This window comes from Centroberyx gerrardi, chromosome 7 (assembly GCF_048128805.1).
Source record: "Centroberyx gerrardi isolate f3 chromosome 7, fCenGer3.hap1.cur.20231027, whole genome shotgun sequence".
Lineage (NCBI taxonomy): Eukaryota > Metazoa > Chordata > Actinopteri > Beryciformes > Berycidae > Centroberyx > Centroberyx gerrardi.
The window spans coordinates 16,747,017-16,767,853 of NC_136003.1; the positions used below are offsets into that span (position 1 = coordinate 16,747,017).

Here is a 20,837-nt window from a genome sequence, read left to right on the forward strand (position 1 = left end):
TACCACAGCCGTGCAGAAAGATATCCGTTCGACTCAGATTCCATAACACACCTATCTGTCTGTTTGTGTATCTCAAATGTAGCCTCTGTCACTCTGCCATGCTATGTAACAATGCCCTGTATAGGGTGTCAGTTAAAGTATTGGTCATATCAAAAGGAGACATATTTAAGTATTAGAGCATAAAAGAAAGTGCAAAAACGTCACACCAAACTTTCTCTTTTACGAAGCTCATTATTTAATGGTGTATATAAGTATTTGATGCTGTTTAAATGTAAGATGTGATGTACTAATATAATTGTGTATAGTATTTCCTAGAGATGTTTATTTTCTATAAAATGGAATATGTTATTGCTTATAAAATGTTATTAAAAGAATCCATTGATGAAAAAAAATAACGACGACCTTTTTTGGGAATGTCACTCGTCTTAAGTTGGAGCATGCCGTTTTATTGATTTTCATGTCTATTTGTTTGGAATCGATGACACAGCATCACTTTGTTTGAAATGTTTTTTGTAACGCCAATGTTAAATATACCAGCACCTTTCAATGCTGCTAAGACCAATGCCTGCTCTTTTTTGTCTTTACTAAACATGCATTGACATACACACTATGGCAATAGGGTTACATTCCATATTAACACCTTCCTTTCTCCCTATCCTTGCAATCACTTAACTTGATTGGTGCGAATGTACAGAACGGTACCAATGAAAAACTATTCACTGAAGTGGAAGAGATGAAGGAACAGTCAAGGATGGTAGGGAAGATTGCTACTGGCATATCTTAGACTTCAAAGACCACCTTGAGTGATCTTAGCACCACTTTCACATTTTAAAGTTTTCACTCCAAAATAAGATATCCACCATTTGAAGAAAAATCTGACACTTACTCTAACAAAATGATGGCTGGCATGTAAATAAAGCACATTATGGGTTAGTGTTATTACTATTACAAGAGGCATCTTGTGGCCTTTGCTTACAAAATAAATGCTTTTGAGGATAGAATCATATGTTTTGGAGAATAATGAGTATTTTCTTCCAAAAGGGCTACCTATATCTTGCAAAACTTGTTACTGCCATTTGTCAAATAAAACGACAACCTGTTTGCATAATTTTGAGGTTACTGGAAGGAGACTTTAAGCTTCTTTCATCATCTGAAATCAAACCCCATACGCCCTTCCCACTGAAAGCACCACGGCGGACAAAACATGTTCTTTACAAAATGTTTTTATATTTACATCATCAAGGAATAAACCAAAGATCAAGGAGCAAAGACCGGAAGAGATGGGTGTCAATTAAAGAATACATGAACAATACATTTGACGTGGTTGCTTCTCCTGAAGCCATCTCAAACCAGCGTCTTCCAGTCTTTCATAACAGTGACAATCTATAAAACATACTGGTCCTGGGACAAAAACACATGCTAAAGATTCCAAACGGTTTTTTTTACAGTCTTCTACAAAGAATATTAGGTGGTTCTCTAACAGCATGAAACTCACATGAATGAAAGAATAAATGTTGCTCGTATTGTTGGAGCTACAAGGGAGATTCACGACAGGCCCTCTTTGGAAAAAGTGCCAATTTGATTTTGATTTTGAAACCGTCTGCGTGACTTATATAACTTGTTGCAAAAGTGACAAAGGTTCACATTATTGTTCAGGTCGTTAGCTGGTGATGCCAACATTGGACACTGCCAACTTGATTTGATATCATAGCTGCACACAACTTGTGCAATAGTGCAAAGGGTCAATTGAGTTGGACGATGTGACGCACGCCACCTTGATATTTTGACACTGTCCCCATTTTGACACTCATCATCGTGGCAACACAATACCTGCGTTTTTGGGGCCTGTTCAAATGCTACAAAATAAAAAGGGGGATGTGGGAAGAAAAAAATGTAAGTATATATCACTCGGCCGATGTAAAATACTGATCAATCAAAGTTCATACAGATTATAAATACACTTTAAAATATGTACACAGCAAAACAAAAAACAACCTCTATGAAAATAACCTCATAAAGCCATATTATTTTTTAACTCTTTAAAATCTGCCTCGCAAGGCTAGTGCAGATACGAGACTCGGGGCTTGTACAGTGGGTCACAGCATCTCAGATCATCACACGTAGACAGTTGTCAAAATCACCAACATGATAGAAATTAACGTCAACTTCATATATAACAGATCTATATGAACAACCTTGGAAGTGGCATCCCACTGAACAAGCCCGCCGTCTGACCAATCGGAGCTTGGTCGCTCTCCTCCCGCTGACACGAGACACCTCACTCTGCAGCCAATCAGAACAGCCCGCCGCTCCAGCCCACGGAGCGCTTTGCCTGTACGCAGGTGCATCTTCATCCAGAACACTGGGGTTTGTTTACACTGAATAAATGCCGGACAAATATCTCTTCCATGCTTCACACACACACACTGCCGTTCACACTGTCCACCACGGGGGATGTGATGGCGCCTCTCTGTGGTCAAACTCTGGCACTGCAACGCGTTCTCACGAGGGAATTCAGCTCAGTAAGAAAGAAAAATGCATTCTACATTCTGGGTATGGCAATCAATTACATTAAATTACAAACCATAGCAACAATGTAACTAGCAACACTTTAATGGGGGTCAAGAGGTGTCTTCTGGTTGGAGATGGGGTGGGGGGCGGGGGGCAAGTCATGGCGAGAACTCCTGTCTGTCTGATATGAATCTCTATAGTCTATCAATCTGTCCATTAGCTGCAGGCCAAAATGCCGGAGACCGTATGCTTGTGTGTCTGTGTACGCATTTTTCTTTTCATGAGTGTCTGTACGAGAGGATGAAACTGCATGTTTCTGTATGTGTGAGTGATCTTTATATACAGTGTGTGTGTGTGTGTGTGTGTGTGTGTGTGTGTCTCTCTGCCCCCTCTTGTCTCTAGCTGGAGGTGACGGTGGTGCCGCTGCCCAGCTTGATGATCATTTGCTGGCAGTCGTGGAGGGTCCTCTTGTCTCCCAGCTTCTCCAGGGTGCGGGCCGCGTCCGCCAGCATGCCCACCCTTTGGCCAGGGGCCGACAGGAAGGAGGGGGGCAGGTAGCGGCACGCCAGCATCACTGCCTCTGCCTGTTCCCGCTGGCCCGGCCGCGTCTCGCACTCCTCTGGACACAAACACGCACAAGGAATGGTATTAGTTGCTGTTAGTCTACAGTCAACGAATAGATAATTCTTTCAAGCCAACAGGAGCTCTGTATTAGCATGATGAGGAAACTGTTGTATAACCTGCAATATGCTTTTGTTGTATTATTTGTTTTACTTTACTTTTATTTTGCCTTTATTTAATAGTTGACAATAGAGAGAGACAGAAAAGATATGTGAGAGAGAGAGACGGGGATGACATGCGACAAAGGTCACAGGCCAAATTCGAACCCAAGGAGTTGTGGGTAAATGGCTCATACAAACACACAAAAGTATAGCCAACTGTGCATTCACACTGCGAGCAACATTAACAACAAGTCACCAGAAGTGCATTGATTCCCTATAGCTGAGTGACCAGGGAAACTTTTCGCAGTCATCAACCGTAGACAGCCAATCAGACTTCTGTCCTTCTTTCCCTACTGATGTGATTTTGCACAACGAACAATAGTTCCGCCTGGCAAGTGCAAAACAGACAAGAGGTTGATTACAGCCATTCTAAATTTTCCAGTTCTCTACAACTTTTATTTGAAAGACTATAGGAATAAACTTCTCAAAAATGATGCTTGGGGAACAGTTTCATCTATTGTTGGGGTCGATGGAAAACTCTGAAGTCATTTTATTGAGTCTTTTCTGTTTATTTTTGATTAATGCTACCTAAATAGCACTTGCTAGCTAGCCATGTTAACTCATCAAAATTATGCAACGTTATGTTTATTTTATCAGAGCCTCTCGCACCACCCACAATGGGTCAGAATAGAGCTACCCACCTACCAAGTCGCTCGCAGTGTGAAGGCACGGTAACGCGAGGTCAGCGCTGATGTTGCCATAAACACTCATACATCCTCGCACTCATATATTTCAGCAGAGTAACACAATATCAAAACATGACCAAATAAAGACCCCCACAAACAACCCCCCCCCAAAAATGTGATGTGTGGACCATGTTTATATTACATAGACACAAATTCATATACACAAATGCAAAATATCAACAGCAGCCAATAATAAGAAAACAATGCTGCCTACAGACAGAATTACTGATGGGAAAAAAAGAAAAGAAAATCAACCAAAGCACACCCACACACACCTGTCTTAGCTCCGGGGGTTGCTCTGCGTCGCAGTGAGCGGTCCAGGAGCTGATGTGTGCGGGTGGGACTGGCCCCCGCCATCAGCCTGGCTGTAGCTTCATGAAGGAACAACTGGAACGAGATGGAGGGAAGAAAGATGAGAGAGAGAGAGAGAGAGAGAGAGAGAGAGAGAGAGAGAGAGAGAGAGAGAGAGAGAGAGAGAGAGAGAGAGAGAGAGAGAGAGAGAGAGAGAGAGAGAGAGAGAGAGAGAGGAGGAGGAGGGATGAGAGGGAGTGATGATGACTCATACAGAATGTTCAGTTCTACCTCAGAGAGACTTTGAAGCCTTGTGAACAACGCTGCTAAACACCTGCCTCAGGGGTGTGTGTGTGTGTGTGTGTTCTAACACCTCCCAGCTAATTTCCACAGAGAATCGTATCCAAGATTGCCTGCAAATATGTGCACAGGGTATATCTGTACATCTATGTGCTATGTACATCGATGCTTCCCTACATGGCCATCGTGTGTGTATGAATTCTAGCCTGTGTCACTCCAAGTATGCACACGACCTATCTTGATATGTGCAAATGTCTGTCTGTGTGCATTATAAAGCACATTTACACAGTGAGTTCTGGTTATAAGTGCCTGAGGATATGAATGTTTCTGTGTATGTGCGTACATCAATTCCCTAAGTGTGTGTCAGTCCAAGAGAGTATGCATGTTAGAGTTTTGATGTCTGCTTGTGTGTCAGACTGGGACGAAATGAGGTTACAAAACAACCTGGACAAAACAACAGCACAGCTTTTTCTGCCTTAGCCTTTGAGGTTGTTCAACTGCCCAACAGGATAAATCAAGTGCACCCCAACTACGTCAAATGCATGAAACTATATTCAAACCTAGCCTAGTGGTTAAAGAACATCACACACAGTCTCAGGTTCGATCCCAGCAACAGCCATGTGTCTAGTTTAAATGTCCTTGAGCAAGAAACTGAAACCTTCAACCTGCTAACTCATTGTAAGTCGTTCTGGATCAGAGCATCAGCTAAAATGACTAAAATGTGAACGTAAAATGTATTTATCCCCTATTACAATACACATTTTTTTTACGTACTCTTCTCATAGCGGGCCTGAAGCTGTGGGCCAGCTTGCGCAGGGAGCTGAGGTCTTGCTGGAAGCCCTGGAGCTCCGGCGGGGAGGCCTGGTGGACCCCCGCGGGGCCGCTGGCACCCGCCGCCCCCGCCGCCCCCGGCCCGGCCCCCTGCTGCTGCAGACGCCACACGTTGGTCCTCATCACCAGCAGCAGATCGCACAGCAGCAACTGGACAACCTAGAGGTTACAGAGAGAAACGGGACAGGATAAGATGTTATAAGCTTTACTGCCGTAAAAAGGGAAACGTGCTGCTGCAGTCTAGCAATAACACCACTGCGGATTCACAAGACCTGGATTGAGAGGAGAAGGGGTTGGGAGGGAAATATACAAAAAGAAAATACAAAAATACAAAATATAGACAAGGGCAAAATGTAGTTAAGCATTGGGAATCAAAAGTTCTTTTCACGGGTGTGATGGTTTGAAAGAAACTGAGTGTGAATTGAAATTAATGTGTTTCAGTGTGTACTACTACTACTGCTACTGCTGCTAGTGTTCTACTCACAATTGAAGGTCATTTTGAGTCACTGTGTGTGTGGAGACTCAAAACATGTGCTCAGTCTGCTCAGTCATCTGGTGCGAGAGGCCATCTTGGGATTTGGGAGGCTATTTAAAAATGGGATCATGTGACCTTACGGGACCTGGGACTGGGAGGACCTGACTGAAAGGGAAGTTACTTGCTAAGGAATTTCCAACGGTGCGTGTTCCGCTGCTAGTGGCCCAGCTCTGTGTTGCACTGCAGGTACATTGCACTTCGCTGAGACACACATGCAATGCAACTACAATGCACCGCAGCTCTGGCCATGGACATACGCACACTGCCAACTACCTATCCACCAGCATCACCATCTGCTGAATGCCAGAGGGTAGGACACGAAAAAACTGGAAACTGCTGAAGGGGATCCGCTCTCTGTGCTCTGTGCGGTAGAATGTGTCTCTTTTTCTGTGAAAGTGTATGGATGTATACTCTTGTGTGATTATGCATGCGCGTATGTGTGTGTGGGCAACTTCCTGTTTACAATTTTAAACACACACACATACATCTGTGTGTGTGTGCGAGCTTGCACATCTGCTAATATTTTTATGGGGTTTTTTTTTTCTTAATGCGGTAGCTGTCGCCCACAGAATTTCCCTCACAGGAATAATAAACATCAACTTGACTTTTATGCACACAAATCTGCAAGCACTTGTGCCTGTGCGTGTGTGCGTGTGTGTGTGTACCTTGTCTATGCTGGAGCTGTGGCAGTGTGGTCCCAGGTTGAGGCTGTCTCGGAGCAGGGCGCTGGCCTTGTCGCTGTGGCTCAGACTCAGCTGGCAGTTTTCTGGCTTGGACAGCAGAGCGCGTACCGCCCGGAACGTGTTCAGAGACGCCTTGGGCAGACGACTCCTGACAGAGCAGGAGAAAAAAAAAAGAAGAGAGAATGAGGACACAGGTTGAAGCGGTGGAGGTGGAGATGTGTGTGTGTGTGTATGTGCGTGTCCATCTTTCAGCCTTATCAGACAAGAGTTATGTCAGATGCTCTTCGGCTGGCTGCAGAATTTCCGGTGTGTGTGTATCAGACTGTGTGTGTGTGTGTGTGTCCAACTCACTCTGCGTTCTGCAGACTGCGGGGCAGGTGCTCCACGGCTGGGTACAGTCTCTCTGCCGCAGCATCGTCTCCCTGGAGCCAGTTGATGATCACCACGGCAACCGAGGACCACCACTTGGAGTGGGGGTCACAGCCTGGGGGGCGGGGGGGACAACATGGTTAAACAAACATGCAAATATTCAAAACTCACATTTTTACATGTACACATGCATGAGCACACACACACACACAGACAGCTGCTGTCTGTATCCTGACCTCTGAATCAATCTGTTTCCCCCCTCTGGCATGGTCAAAACATGCTGAGAGAAAGCAGCCATTTTGACGACTCCCTCATGAGGGAAAACTCCTCCATTTAACATTGGGCGAGACACACACACACACACACACAACTTCCAACACTGAGTGAGCAACCTGAGGCTCTGCCAAGAAAAGTCTCCTATTAAAATCCCTGCGCTGCCTCCCTTCCCTCCCTCTCCCTCCCTCCTCTCAAGGTGATCACCGATTTGACAGCGCTGAAGATAGATGAAGCAATCTAGCGGACGCCTCCCTTTCACCTAGCCCCCCTTTCGCTCAGATCAGTGATCAGTGAGGACAAAGGAAAGTGGTGGGCGGGTGGAAGTCAACCCAGTGGAAATCAAGCTACTCAATCTCAATAGTCTAAGAATTAACTTTACTTCATTCTCTCTTTTCTTTCTGCAATTACATCAAGGAAACAGGGGCAGATGACGGAATGATGCAGGGAAAACAAACCCAGTTCTCAGGGAAAGAAGATAGGGAGTAATGAAGTGAGTCCAAATCTACACTCCGATTGTTCACGCTTATGCAAAAGGAGTTTATTAAGTTAGTGAGTGCTAGGTTGGCAAGCTATACTTCTTAGCATCCTGATTTAGGGCTTAAGGCTGGGATTCAAAAAACCATTTAGTGGCTTACTGATTTTTGGCATTGACTTTAAAGTTATCCATAAGATTCAAGATGTCCTTACAATGGTGGGATCTCAGCCTACTACTAGCCTAGTTTAATTTTTGAGAAACCAGTCTAATTTTAGAGAAATGTGCTTACTTTAATAAAGCAAGGTATCGGAAAAAGTATTAAATAGTTTTAGAACTGAATTTGAATCGAATTTCAGACGGTAAAGAAAAATTTTGAGCTAAACACTATCAAGCTAAACCTTATTTAGTATGTCATCAAATTAAAGGCATTTCCATCGTCTGATACACAAAATAGAGTGCCTTGGAATTTTTTCAATTCTCAACAGCCCAAATGTATTGGGGACAGAAATTAGAGTTGCCATAGTGACTTACCAGTCACAGTGGCCATGTTGGAGCCGATGGCAAAGGACTGGGTGGTGGCACCGGCCGCATCTGACGCACTGGTCAACAGCTGCAGGTACTCCAGGGCATCAGCATACTCCCTGAGGAGAAACAAGCATCGGTTAGCTACTTTGCTCTAAGGCCAAGGTACAAAGACAAAAGATGGACATTTTGCAAACTGTTATCATTAACAGCATTTTAGAATTATTACATTTTTATTCCACACTTCCGGTGGAGTAAACAGAATCAGAGGGCCACTGTTATTTGGAAATGTGTGTGTGCGTGTGTGTGTGCTCTCTCCTTACCCCTCTCCCTGGCTGGGGCTTTTCTCTCCACGAGGCTGGGCCACACAGTACAGAGCCTTCTCCAGCAGGTGTTCTCTGAAGGCCTGGGTTACCTGGGCCAGAGGGTCCACTGTAGGAGTACCGACAGAGGATTGAGATGAGAAAGACAAATGCCTGTGTGTGTTTGTGTGTGTGTGAGTGGGTGAGTGAGTGAGTAAGTGAGTGCGTGAGTGAGTGAGAGAAAGAGAGGCATAGGTTGAATTACTATTTGAAGAGGATTCAATTAGCTGGTACAATACGACCGAACCTAGCAGTGCTAAAACCCCTGCCTATCGCACAATGCAGACAGACTGAGATTAAATATGAATGATTGAGCCAGGACTGGTGAGTATGTTTGTGTGTGTTACAGACCCGAGTGTGTGTATATCTTGTCTACACTGACCGGTATTGCCAGCCTGGCTGTAGATGCTTTCTTTGGGGGTGCTGCGAACAGCCCAGTCCCCGTCCACAAAGAAGCGGTGGCCCAGGGGGTGACAGAGCCACTGCATGGCCGGAGGCACACTGCCACTGGACGACAGGCAAGCCTGGCGGGCGCTGCTCAGGAACACACGCTACGGAGGGGAAAGAAAAATACACAGTTAGTTAAGGTGTACAGTCTCAACTCTTATTTGATGGCAGTGTAGACAGCATTAGACAGTTATTAGTTTTCTAATGATGTGCTGGTTCAGTCAGTGTAGTTCAGTTAATTTCAAGTCAGTAAATCCCAAGTCCATTTATAAGTCAATTGAAGTTAATTAAATTTGGAAGCCAACTTAAGAAAATCAATTAATGTCAACTCAAAAATGCTTACTGTTGAAGTGTGTACCACTTAGCAACACTAACAGCAAGACTTTTAAGTATTTTATGCAAGTATTTTATTCTGACAGCGTCTAAGCAAAGATACGGTTAAACTCTGCACAATATGAATGATTGAGCAAGATGCACACGTATGTGACTTACAGATGTGAAGTGCAGGATCCTGGGCAGGCTGGCTTTGACCCGTAGAGCTGCAGAGACGTAGACCTCGGCCAGAGTGGCCACAGGCAGGCAGGAGCCGGCGCACTCTGCCAGGTTGACCGCACTCAGAGCCATGTGCACCGCTGACAGGTGGCTGCCATTCAGCTTACCTGCATGCACAAACAGGACAGTGAAATAATCAATATTTTCTTCAAATATGTTATTTCACAGACAAGTGTGCACACAAGGAATCCCAGAGACATAAAGTTATCTCCAAAGGAATCACAAAACATGCAAAGGCAAAAATGGTCCTACTACTAAACTTTGAAACCTTAATATAAAGCCGTTATTGGGACTGAATCACAATACACTCACTCTTACAGCAACAAAGACTGAAGCTGGATTCGCACTCTAATTCTAATATGCCACGCTACTGTGTCTTACAGACTGATTTGATTTAGAAACCCACACTGGGGTTTTTCCCACCAACCAACCTGTCATGTGAAGCTGGTGCAGGCGGTGGTAAACCAGGGCGGCGTCACGGCTGCTCTTGCAGGCGTCTTCCTGCAGGGGGCGGTCTGATCGCAGCCCCCCAGCCCTGGCAGCCAGCCAGCGGCCCACCCAGAGGCGCTGGAGGCAGAATCGCAGCAGGGCCCACAGAGCCGCACAGGCCAGGTCTAACTGGGAAGTGGGTAAGGGACGGCCGAGAGCCTTCAGACAGGTCCACAGGTTCTGACTGGCCTGGGCGAAATCTCCCTGCCGAGGGAAGAAGAGAAGGGTGATGAGGAAGGAGAGAAGATAAGAGGCGACTCTGAGGAGGTAGTCAGAGAGAGATGGATGACAAGGATGAAACTCAAAAGGAGTAATAGGGGGATTTGAGTAATTAAGTGTATGGGAGCAAGAGCGAGGCACAAGAGATTTCATACAGTCAAAGTGTGTGCAATAGATATTAGAAGGAGTGTTCATATACCACAGGTATACATATCCATAATAATTAAAACAGGTTTTGGTTTCATTTTCCCAAATGCCTAACTCAGGGTATGAAGACGTATCTTTATTTAGTTTGTATTATTAAATATATTCTTTTGTTGTAATTACTTGTTGTATTATCTCTAATACTCTCTATTCTTTCCTTATCTATGTCTTGTTCTCGGATGATGCAATGACCCAAATTCCCCATGGGGATCATTAAAATTTTATCTAATCGTATCAAAACAGCAAACCTTACCCTAGCCAGGTCCAGGTCGGCCTGTTTGCGGTGCCTCCAGAACAGGACAGAGGATCCAGAGTGGGGTCTGGTTACAGGCTCTCCATACACCAACAGTCGGATCAGCACCCCTGACACCAGAACCCCGTTCAGTAGCCACACCAGTAGGGTGGGCAGCATCCAGTCCATCCAGCCCCATGAGTCCGCTATGGACAACACACAATTCACATATTAAAACCTGGAGAATGTATACACACATTCTCACCAAACTGTAAACATGTTCTATATTCATTTTGTGTAATGTTTGCCATTTTAGAATACATCACAAAAAAATCACAGCCTTATATAACAAGCTGCAAAACAGCTATTTTTTTTCCTGACAATCCAACTGATAGTGGCATCAATCTCTCTCCTTCCCAGCATTTATCCTCTCATACCTGCGATCTCCAGGCCCAGCACGCTCCTGCCTGTGCCGTGGGTGGCGGTGCTTCCCCCAGCTGAGCTGCTGCCCGAGGAGCCGCAGAGCAGGGCAGCCAGAGGGTTGAGGGAGAGGAAGAGGAAGGTGAAGCCACACAGCGCCATGCGGGACCGGTCCAACATCCCCCCCGCGCTGCCGCCTGCTGCCGATCTGTCCAGCATGCCCACACTCGGCTGGCACATCGAGGAGAGGCCAGAAAGACGTGTTAATAAAACACAACTCGATGCCAGAACTGTAATGTAATAATTTTGTAATACAGTCATTGATGCTGCACTGTCGATGTGACAAAAGTACAAGCTGTTACTTTTGAAGGCATTGTTGTTTCTCCTGAGCCAATCAATTCATCATCAATTCATATCAACTTTGGCAAATTAAGCACAGCTTATAAAGGGAATTATGAGACAGTCTCTCTCCAGGTCACCCTACCTGGCCCCATCTAATGTAAAACACTGAATATCAACCTCTACTATTAAGATTCCAGTTTGTCTGTTTTAGTGAGAGCTGTGTACCTTGGTGTCCTCCCCCATGGGGCTGTCAGGTTCAGAGTCACTGCCACAGTGGGAGAAGGAGGTGGGAGAGCCCACGTCAGAGGCCGGGGGGGTGGGCAGCTCGTTCTTCACCTCTGGCTGTCCATCCACCTCCATGGCAACTAGGTCCTTGAGAGACTCTGAAGGGGGAAGAAAAAGACGAAGAGGAGGAGAGTAGTTAAAGAGGGTCAATCAGTGGCAAAAACATCTTGAACCTGTAATTTGACTTATTTAGAGGATATAGACGACCACTTTCAGTTTTGTCCGTTAAGGATGACAGAACTATCTATACAGCTCTTCACAAAAGGTCAAATCAATTAATTATATTCCAGGAAAATTAAATAAGAAGAGCTCTTGTGAAGAATGAAGAAAGGCTATAGGCACTCACTGTTTTCCTGGGCAGCCATTTTAAGAGCCATGTTCTCCTGTTTGAGTTTCTGGTTGGCCTGCTGCAAGTAGCGGATGTAGTCGATGGCTTTCCTCAGCACGGCTGACTTGTTGAGCTAGAGTGGAAAAAGAACCCAAACATCAATAAGACAGTCAAAATCATTACAAAAATAGTTAGCCTACATGAAAAGATAAAACATACAAAAAAAAGATGAAAGCAGTATAAAACAGTAGCTCCACATTGATCTTTAAAAAGCAATAACATTCACTTGACCATAATTTTATCCATTTTCTCCTGTGGATATGGCCCCAAAGGCTGGCCCCATTTTAAACAAGAGGCACTTCAGCTGCCTAATGTCCTACCATAATTACAATGATACATTAAACATAGCCAGTTTTGCCAATGAGGTAATTAATTAAGCTAATTAATGAATTAATTAGCAAATATGTCAACATACTTGTCTTAACGTAACACATGGTTGGAATGTTGGAATTTTCAGACCTAAACACAGTCTATGGCTTTTCCCCTACCTTGGCCTCGGTGCCAGCCACCAGGTCTTTGAGCTCGATGATTTTGTCGTTGATGGAGGAACGGTAGCGCTTCTCGATAGCGTTGTGGGCGGTGCGCTTCTCCCCCTTGTGTGGCTGGCCTGCCGGTTTGCCACTGATGGCGATGCGGTTGATTGGCAGCTTGTCAGTGTCCACCATGACGGGCACCGTGGTCAGGATGGTGCCCCCGCCCATAAGGGCCTGAGGAGGGAAGCGGAGTGGGATGGGAAAAGGGAGGAATGGGGAGAGAAGGAAAAAGATGAAGGCTGAAGTCATATTTGTCCCTCCATCTAGTTTTGCTTAGTTTTACCTAAACTCAAAATGGTAAGGGTATATTACAGAAAACTTAGGCCTAGTGTGCCTACCTGCAGGGAAGTGCTCTGTACTGGGGTGGTGGTAGCCAGGGAGGAGGCCACAGTAGTGACGATGCAGGGGTCGTGCTTCAGAGTGGTCAGCAGCAGAGACTCGGCCTTGATGAACTGGGGCTGCAGCAGCACCTGAGACACACAGGAAGGGAGAGATACTCAGAAACCTTTTCAATTCAAATCACTATTAAGCTTAGTTCCACTAGAATACAAACAAGGAGTACACTGCATTTCATTTTTTCTGTTGTGGCACCATCAACACACACTTACAGGTACTTGCTGAACGTGGGGTGCGATGGTTTGAACTGGTGGGCTTGCTGAGGTGGTCAGGAGAGGAGAGGTGGTGGTCAGCCCTTGGAGCTGAGTCTGGATGGCCACTTGCTGAACACTGGAGGGTGAGGACGACAAGCTAGGCACTGGTTGGCTGACACCACCTTGACTGACAGCTAGAAAACAATTTATTCAACAGTGATTGATGAAGTTGAGATTACTCTTGATTCATCCAGTAAAACACAATTCAAATGCAACTGCAAATCCAGGGTTTAACATTAAGAATTGTTGTCCAGTCAAGCCATCTCATAATATACAGCAGCAAAATGACTGATAAACAAAAAAGTGAATTGATTGTGAATGAATTTGGAATGTATGACTAACAACTCAACTAAAATTCCAAAGTATAAACTGGCAGCGAGGTGGCAGTGGCAGAGCAGAGAGGCAAAGATAACAGGCTTATCACCCGCTGAAAAATAGTGAGACCAGAAACTTTATCAACTGGCCCAAGTCAGTGTCTTGGCCCTGGGACATTTGGCACTCCTTACTGTTGAACCCTGAAACTAGACTGTATAGAGCATAGTGCAGTGGCAAATGCATGATTTATGCATCATATTAAATAGGCCTTTGCCCAGGTATTAATCATCTGAACACTTCAAGATTGTGAATGACATCAATTTCCAAAGCAATCAGATAGCGAACCTCTACTGCAATTTCATAGTTGAAAAAAAATACAAGAAGCAAGGAAATCAGTTCTCTTGCTATGACATGTGCTGGCTATTGGCTATGGATTTGTAGGCCAATAGGTGAACTGTTATCTCCAGAGCAATAATAAGGTGGAGGCAGCATTCAGTGTGTCACCTTCCATGTCTTATCACCTCTGAATGTAATAGTGGGTTGGGCAGTGCATTCCATCATTCCATCAGTAATAGCCAATCAGGGGTCAGTGAAAGTTCACAGGGGGCGTGGCTACTAGCTGTCTCAGAATTTACAAGTTACCTACAAACATGGACACACCCATATACTCCCTATCTTTTATGAAATGAGCAAAAGGGCAGAATATTGGTGATACCTACATGTGTATGGTGTGTATGAGTGTAGGCGTGTTTTCCAGACAAACCCTTTTTCTTTAAGCCTGCAGACTCTCACACCCCTGAGCAAAGTCTATTAGATTAGGACTTGGATAGGCCATCAGCTGAGGTTGAATAACCTACTGTCCTAGCTAGGGAAACGCAATACGAGTGCCAGCAGAAAAGAGATCATGCTGGGGGTACATTTCGGAGAGATTTCCAAAGTCGTACGTCCAGTAAGTGAGTAATCATCGCTGCTATACCTTGCATGTTCACCTAGACAAAACAGTTATCAAGAGCATCGCTTTTCACATCTTATCTTATTTAGGAACATGGTTTTAAACTACATTGGTTTTGTAAAGGTCTCAAAAACTAATGAGAGGTTTTAGCTGGAGGTGTGCACAGGAAGCAGCGGTCAAAAACACTATCCTGTAAACATTCGGCAGACTCACAAATGCTGCTAGAGAACAAATAAATGTGGCTATAGCTATACTGTCAAATTACTCGTTTGTGATAGAATGTGTGCCAAGTTTTCTGTAAGCAGTGACAAAAAACTTAGCAACTCACCCTATGCATGCAATGCCTGGCTCACTGAGATAATTGCTGTTCTTGGCTTGTCAATGGCAACATTGTAAACATTTGGTGAGTGTTCTATCTTTTTGCATGTGTTAAAGGCCCAATCCACGTTCGCAGTACAGCGCCCCCATCATCGCTCCAGCTCTCTCCGTTTTTGTTTTGTATACATTGGGGTGCGGCTTTCGCAGCAGCAGAGGGGATGGGTGAGGACCGTGTGCGTGCAAGACGAGGAGCCTTGGGTGGGTGCAGGAGGGGCGCCCTGACAGCCAACAGCCAACCAAAACAGTTGTGTTATGTTGTTGTAATTCCTTGCTCAGCCACAAGAGACCTGCTCTACACAGTGATGGCGGCTTGGGGCTTTGAGTCAGTAGAAGGCTGTGAAAACAATAGTCCTCTCAATCGTGACATCATTTTTTGGCCCAAATAAGGGATTCCAGATCCCACCCCCTTTCAGTCTGAGGTGAAAATGAATAGAGGTGTAAAATTATTGCCTTTAACTACGCCCAATGCTAATATTTACAATTTTTGCTTTTGAGGCTTCCTCTATTATGCATTTTGATATTGAGTGTTTGTAATAGTGTATGTGGAGAAGGGCATTGCTAGAAAAGAGCATTTGTGCTCAGCCAACCTACCCTTGGTAAACACAGGTTAAATACAAATAAAAAATAAAACAGTTTTGAAGCTGCAATGAAAGTGTCACTTGCCTGAACTTTGTGGCTTTGTGAAGCAAGGATAACACAATATCAGTGGTTGTTAGAAATTTTTTTTTTTTTAATTCAGTAACGGGTTAAAATATGTAATAACATTGTCATATGTAATTTCTACTAACATTATTTCACCCATTTTAGGAACAGAATGATTGGCAGGATGACGGGATCCAACAATCCCATTCATTTTCGCCGTAGGCGGAAAAAAAAAAAGCATCTGGATAGAATCCAAAAGCCCCGAAATGAGGACAACATTTGAGAGGACAATTATACCAAGACGTTTCCTGAATGAAACCTGAATGAAAATTTTGTTTCTGCAAGGGTGTAAAGAGCACAAGGCCTCCATTGTGAACTATGACAGTCATATCGACTGACATCTTGAGATAATCAAACAGACAAGGCTTAAATAAAATGAATATCCCTAACAGAGAGACAGTCCCTGGCTTTGGTAAAATCCATGACGACTCTAAAGAATCCAAAGGATCTTTAAACGACAAACCGAAAAGCCCCCAGTTTATCCGCAAAATATTCTGCGCCAATTTACTGTGGTGAGCCAGACCAGACCTAGTCAGCGGCTGGCACATTAGTCAGCCAGCTGGGCTGTACTGGGCCCAGAACTCTGGAGGAAGGGGTCTGTGAGTTTGTAATGTTGTTGTTGTTGTTGTTACTCTTGTCATGTCCACCCCAGTCCACATAAACTGCTCTGGCTCAGCTGGCACACCATAAATAAGGACCTCTAACTTTACAACCATGAGGCGCTAGACAGCAACATGTGGGGATCCTGCGTCTGTGTGTGTGTGTGTGTGTTTGCTGGAAGGGGGAAATGCAAAGTGGGCAGTTCTCAAGATCAAATGATTTTACCAAGGTTTGGTTCCAAAATTTCCAGTACCGATCGGATCTAAACACATTTCCCTTATTGATTTCTGTTATTGATTCCGTTTTTTCCTGGTCTTTTTTAAATAGAACATCTGCTGTGTCTGTTTTAGTGATTGCAAGGTTGTGACGTAACGCAGTGAGCTCAGGGGGGGAAGAGTGTGTGTTCTGTTCTTTTCTGCACAGCTCAGGAGCAGTTCCTTATATCTGCAGTGTGTAGCAGCAGGACAAGCATGGTAAACATTACAAACTAAAAAAGAGTTGGAAAGTGTGGCTGTACTTCGATAAAGAGTCTACTTTGTCCTCTTTGTTGCTTTGCTGCTACGCACTTCAGTTATAATGCAAATGCTCTCGTCCTGTGGAGAACTGAACTGAACACACACTCTGTTCCCCAAGCCTCACCATGCTGTGACATAACCTCGCCCACACACCACATACAGTTGTGTTGAAGTGTGTAAAGTTTTGGATGCTGGAGTCACTTATGGAGTCAAGGGTATTGTGAGTAACACAATACCCTTAATAAATAGTATGAACAGTTATTTTTTAAATTCATTCAAATTTGTTATCACTCTGTTATTCAGAGTGTAACTACAACTACCTACTACAGGGTATCTGCAGGTTTCAGAAAGCCAAATTTAGGACTTTTGTGCGTGATCTTTTCCATGCTACATGGAATTGACTTCAAGACCAATTTAAAGTCAGAGAGTACTAACCTGTGTAGCTGTTCTGGCTGCTGTAGCTGACCCGGGCCTGCTGGGACTGAGCCGGAGCCTGAAGTTGCGGCTGAGGCAGGGGCAGGGGCAGGGGCAGGGGCAGGGGCTGGGGCTGGGTTTGGGGCTGGGTTTGGGGCTGGGGCTGAGGCTGGGGTGCAGGTGAGGTGAACAAAGCCTGGGGCGTGGAGCTGAACACTGGGCTCTGTCCTGGTGAGCCATGAGGGGAGGCTGCCTGGGCCGGGGCAGGCGGGCTGAGAATCGGTTGGGGCTGGTCCACTTTGGGCTGCCTGAGGCCCTGAGCCTGCTGCGGGGAGGCTGGCTGCTGCCTGGGGTTGGAGTTGGGCACCTGGGCCAGGGGAGACTGCTGGAAGGTGGGGGGTTGGAAGGCCTTGTCCGGGGTGGAAGAGCTACGGGTGATGGGGGGGCCCAGGAGTGCATCCAGGTGGGGGCTGCTGCTTAGGATGGAGGAGGAGGAGGAAGATGGAGGGGTGGAAGTGGTGGATGGAGGGGGAGCTGAGGAGATGGATTGGGTCAGGCCAGGAAGCTCCTGGGTGGGGGGAGGCCCTGTGTATGGAGGGGGATCAAACAGTCCTCCAAACTCCATGTCCTGGTTGTTGATGAGCTGCAGCATGTCTGGAGAGGGACAGAAATCAGAATCACCATCACTTTTATTCACCAAGTGTAATAAATGTACAGGAAGTTCACATGACAACGGTGCAGACACACAGAGTTTCACAGTACAAGCTGACATACTTGGCACAAAGACAACAAGGCCTTGCATACAGCACCAACTGACAGTGTAAAACACACGATGGATGGATTCTCTACAGCGCAGATAATGTAGTAGTACATTAAAAAATGCTTACAATATCATGTAGTGACAGTAGTAAGTTTTACAGATAATTGTACTGGATGGTGGTGGGTGGTGAGTCACGTCAACGGACAATGCACCAAGTGATTTTCCGGGAGCTTGATTGGGGACAGTTAATAAGTCATATGAATTTATGATACACCTAAGCACAGAACTGACCACGTCATATTTAAAAGATGAACCTAAGACTCAGGTAGGTCCCTTGAATCGACTTAATCTGAAATTATAGCGCTTATTAAGGACCCATCTATTGCTCGCCCACCATAATGGCTTGCATCATCCATCTACTTCCACCCCCGTCACCCATATCACTGAAGAATTAATTTCTAGACCTCACATCAACCTTTGAGCCCAGGAGTCACCGGCTGAGCGTCTCCTTTTGCTCTGCAGTGCACTACAATTGATAAATCTTTCTCCAACTCAATAAGAATACACCAACAAGTACAGTGGATTGGCAGTCGGTTACAAAAGTCCATATCCATTGGAGGCATCAGTAATGCTCAGTAATTCGGTTATGGGCTCACAACTGTGTTATAGGCTGACTCATGGGTTCCACTTAGCATGCTTTGAACCTCACAGATCCAAATGTTCCATAATACACCTTTTCCACACAAATTGCTGTGGTTTACTGGCTAATTCTTTGAAATTGATGTGAAAAATATCATCATGTTCAAAATAAAAACATGACAGCATGCTCAGTGTGTTCAGCAGTTTATTACACACCGAGCAACTGAGGCATTTTCATATCCTCCTCCGGCAAGCTGCCAAATCATTTTGTTCTACATTTTTACAGAAAACACAAGAGGAATATATGGAATAGGCCTATATACAGAAAAATGGAAACTTTAGGCTTCTGTGTTGTGCCTGCACTGAAACGCAGCAGCCTGGATTTGTAAACCAATGTTTTGTATGAGGTGATCGCTCCCGACCAATCAGAGCGCGCCTCAGAGACTTGCTATGCAGATCAGCCCCCAAGACAGGAAAGAGAGGGAGCGCTTGTCTGTGGCTCCGGCATGAGGTTACTATCGAGCAACATCACCGAGGGTTACTGTCGGTCACATTTAGGAAGAAGACGGCAAGTGCTGCTGCAGGATGTACCGACTACCGTTTAGGCAGTGCAGCTAATCAGAAACACATCTTCACTAACTGCTAGAAGAGAATCCCAGGGGGAAATTAAACTAATACTCTCACTGATTCGTTGCTAATTATTTTACTGTGTGAATATACTCCTATTAAACAAGTGATGATGATGATGTCAACAGAAGAACTCACGGTAACTTTAAAGTTATGCTAGTTATTAAAAAGTACTGTATATAATCAAACTGTAAAATAAAATGTTTATAACAAATTTAAGATGAAGGGCGCTAATATGGCACGCTGCTCTTATCAATATTTTGCTCCATTACAAATTTCTATACACAAGATGTGTAACCTCGGTCAACTCAGGCAGTGTGAACCCAGCAAGGAGGAATGCACGACAGTAACCTCAGTCTGTGGAGCGAGTTGGGGGCGGGGCGCAGACACGACCACCTAGCCTGTTAGCGTTACCTGCTAGCTTAGCTAAACCAGTCTGAAAATGGGCCAGTCTACTTGTACAATAAGCTTTCGATGCAAAGTTCTGATAGTGCAGGAACCAAGGAAGAACACAATTCTGTAAAACGTTTAACAAGAGCATGTATTAGCAGCATGACATCCAAAGACTACTAGCTAAACGGTTAGCTAGGTTAGCTAACGTTGGCTGATGAAAGCAACGTTGTGAGCTCAGCTGTAAATTGGTCGCTACACACAAGGTTGTGCTATAGCATGAATGGGATACTTAGTATAAATATTAGTTTGCTACATCTTTGTTGGAAGACTGGAGATAGGTTAAACTGAGTAGTAAAACACACATGGTTTGCAGGCACAAGTAATGTCAGTGATTCAGTAAACCTTGAGTTAGCAGTTGGATTTTCTTACCATCAATGTCGTTTAAGAGGGCTGTGTCAATATCGCTGGGGTCATTTAGCGACAGAGTTGGATCCAGATTATCCAGCGAAGGATCGTCAAAAGACAGGCTGTTCATTTTTACTTTTGTCCTGGTTTCCAAATACACTTGACTGGCTAACTAAACGCACAGATGTAAATCAGAAACCGCCAGCGTCCCTACATTTGCCAAAGTGCCAGTTCCCGGGTCGACTTGAAACACGCGTAAAGTAAACTCCAACTTTTTATTGATCTGTCAACTAACTGCTCACGTCTACCTCCATGATGATCCAGGGAAACTTGTCAAGCCAAGCCAAACAGTGAAGCTCATTGAGCACTAACGTGCTTACGGAGGGAACCAAGCAAACCACCCGAGCAGAGGATGAGTGACAGGCGCTCCAGCCAATCACTGCCTTTGCACTCGATTCCCACGTTCCTGCTTTCAGGGTTGTTTTGATTGCCAAACCTTGAAAAAAAATGGTGACAGCATACAGGCTGTCATCATCTAGGACAATGTACAACAAGACATATATCACATTTATAATGTGCTCAACTATTGTATCAACGTCACTATACTACTTATTTCTTGGACTCATTAGAGAAGTAAAATAATAAAACGATTCTTTACAATACACGAGCTTTTACTAATATGTACCGTAAGAAATTATGAAGTATCCAGTGCTATTTCTTCCAGTCTTGCGCAGCGTTTCTAATACCAGGCAT

The 20,837-nt window shown here is 44.7% G+C and overlaps 1 protein-coding gene across 1 annotated transcript; it reads right to left on the bottom strand.

The window, feature by feature from the left end:
* Window positions 1-1,207: 1,207 nt before the first annotated feature.
* Window positions 1,208-20,795, bottom strand: srebf1 (sterol regulatory element binding transcription factor 1). Its single transcript, XM_071921195.2, has 20 exons — window positions 20,770-20,795; window positions 20,109-20,580; window positions 17,282-17,914; window positions 13,343-13,518; window positions 13,073-13,204; window positions 12,690-12,908; window positions 12,160-12,274; window positions 11,754-11,911; window positions 11,204-11,417; window positions 10,788-10,972; window positions 10,054-10,315; window positions 9,563-9,729; window positions 9,006-9,174; window positions 8,585-8,693; window positions 8,271-8,380; window positions 6,971-7,103; window positions 6,602-6,767; window positions 5,345-5,560; window positions 4,255-4,366; window positions 1,208-3,130 (listed from the first exon to the last, which is right to left on the bottom strand). The coding sequence occupies exons 2-20, from the start codon at window positions 20,212-20,214 to the stop codon at window positions 2,910-2,912; spliced, it is 3,603 nt and encodes a 1,200-aa protein (XP_071777296.2). The 5' UTR covers window positions 20,215-20,580; window positions 20,770-20,795; the 3' UTR covers window positions 1,208-2,909.
* Window positions 20,796-20,837: the final 42 nt, after the last annotated feature.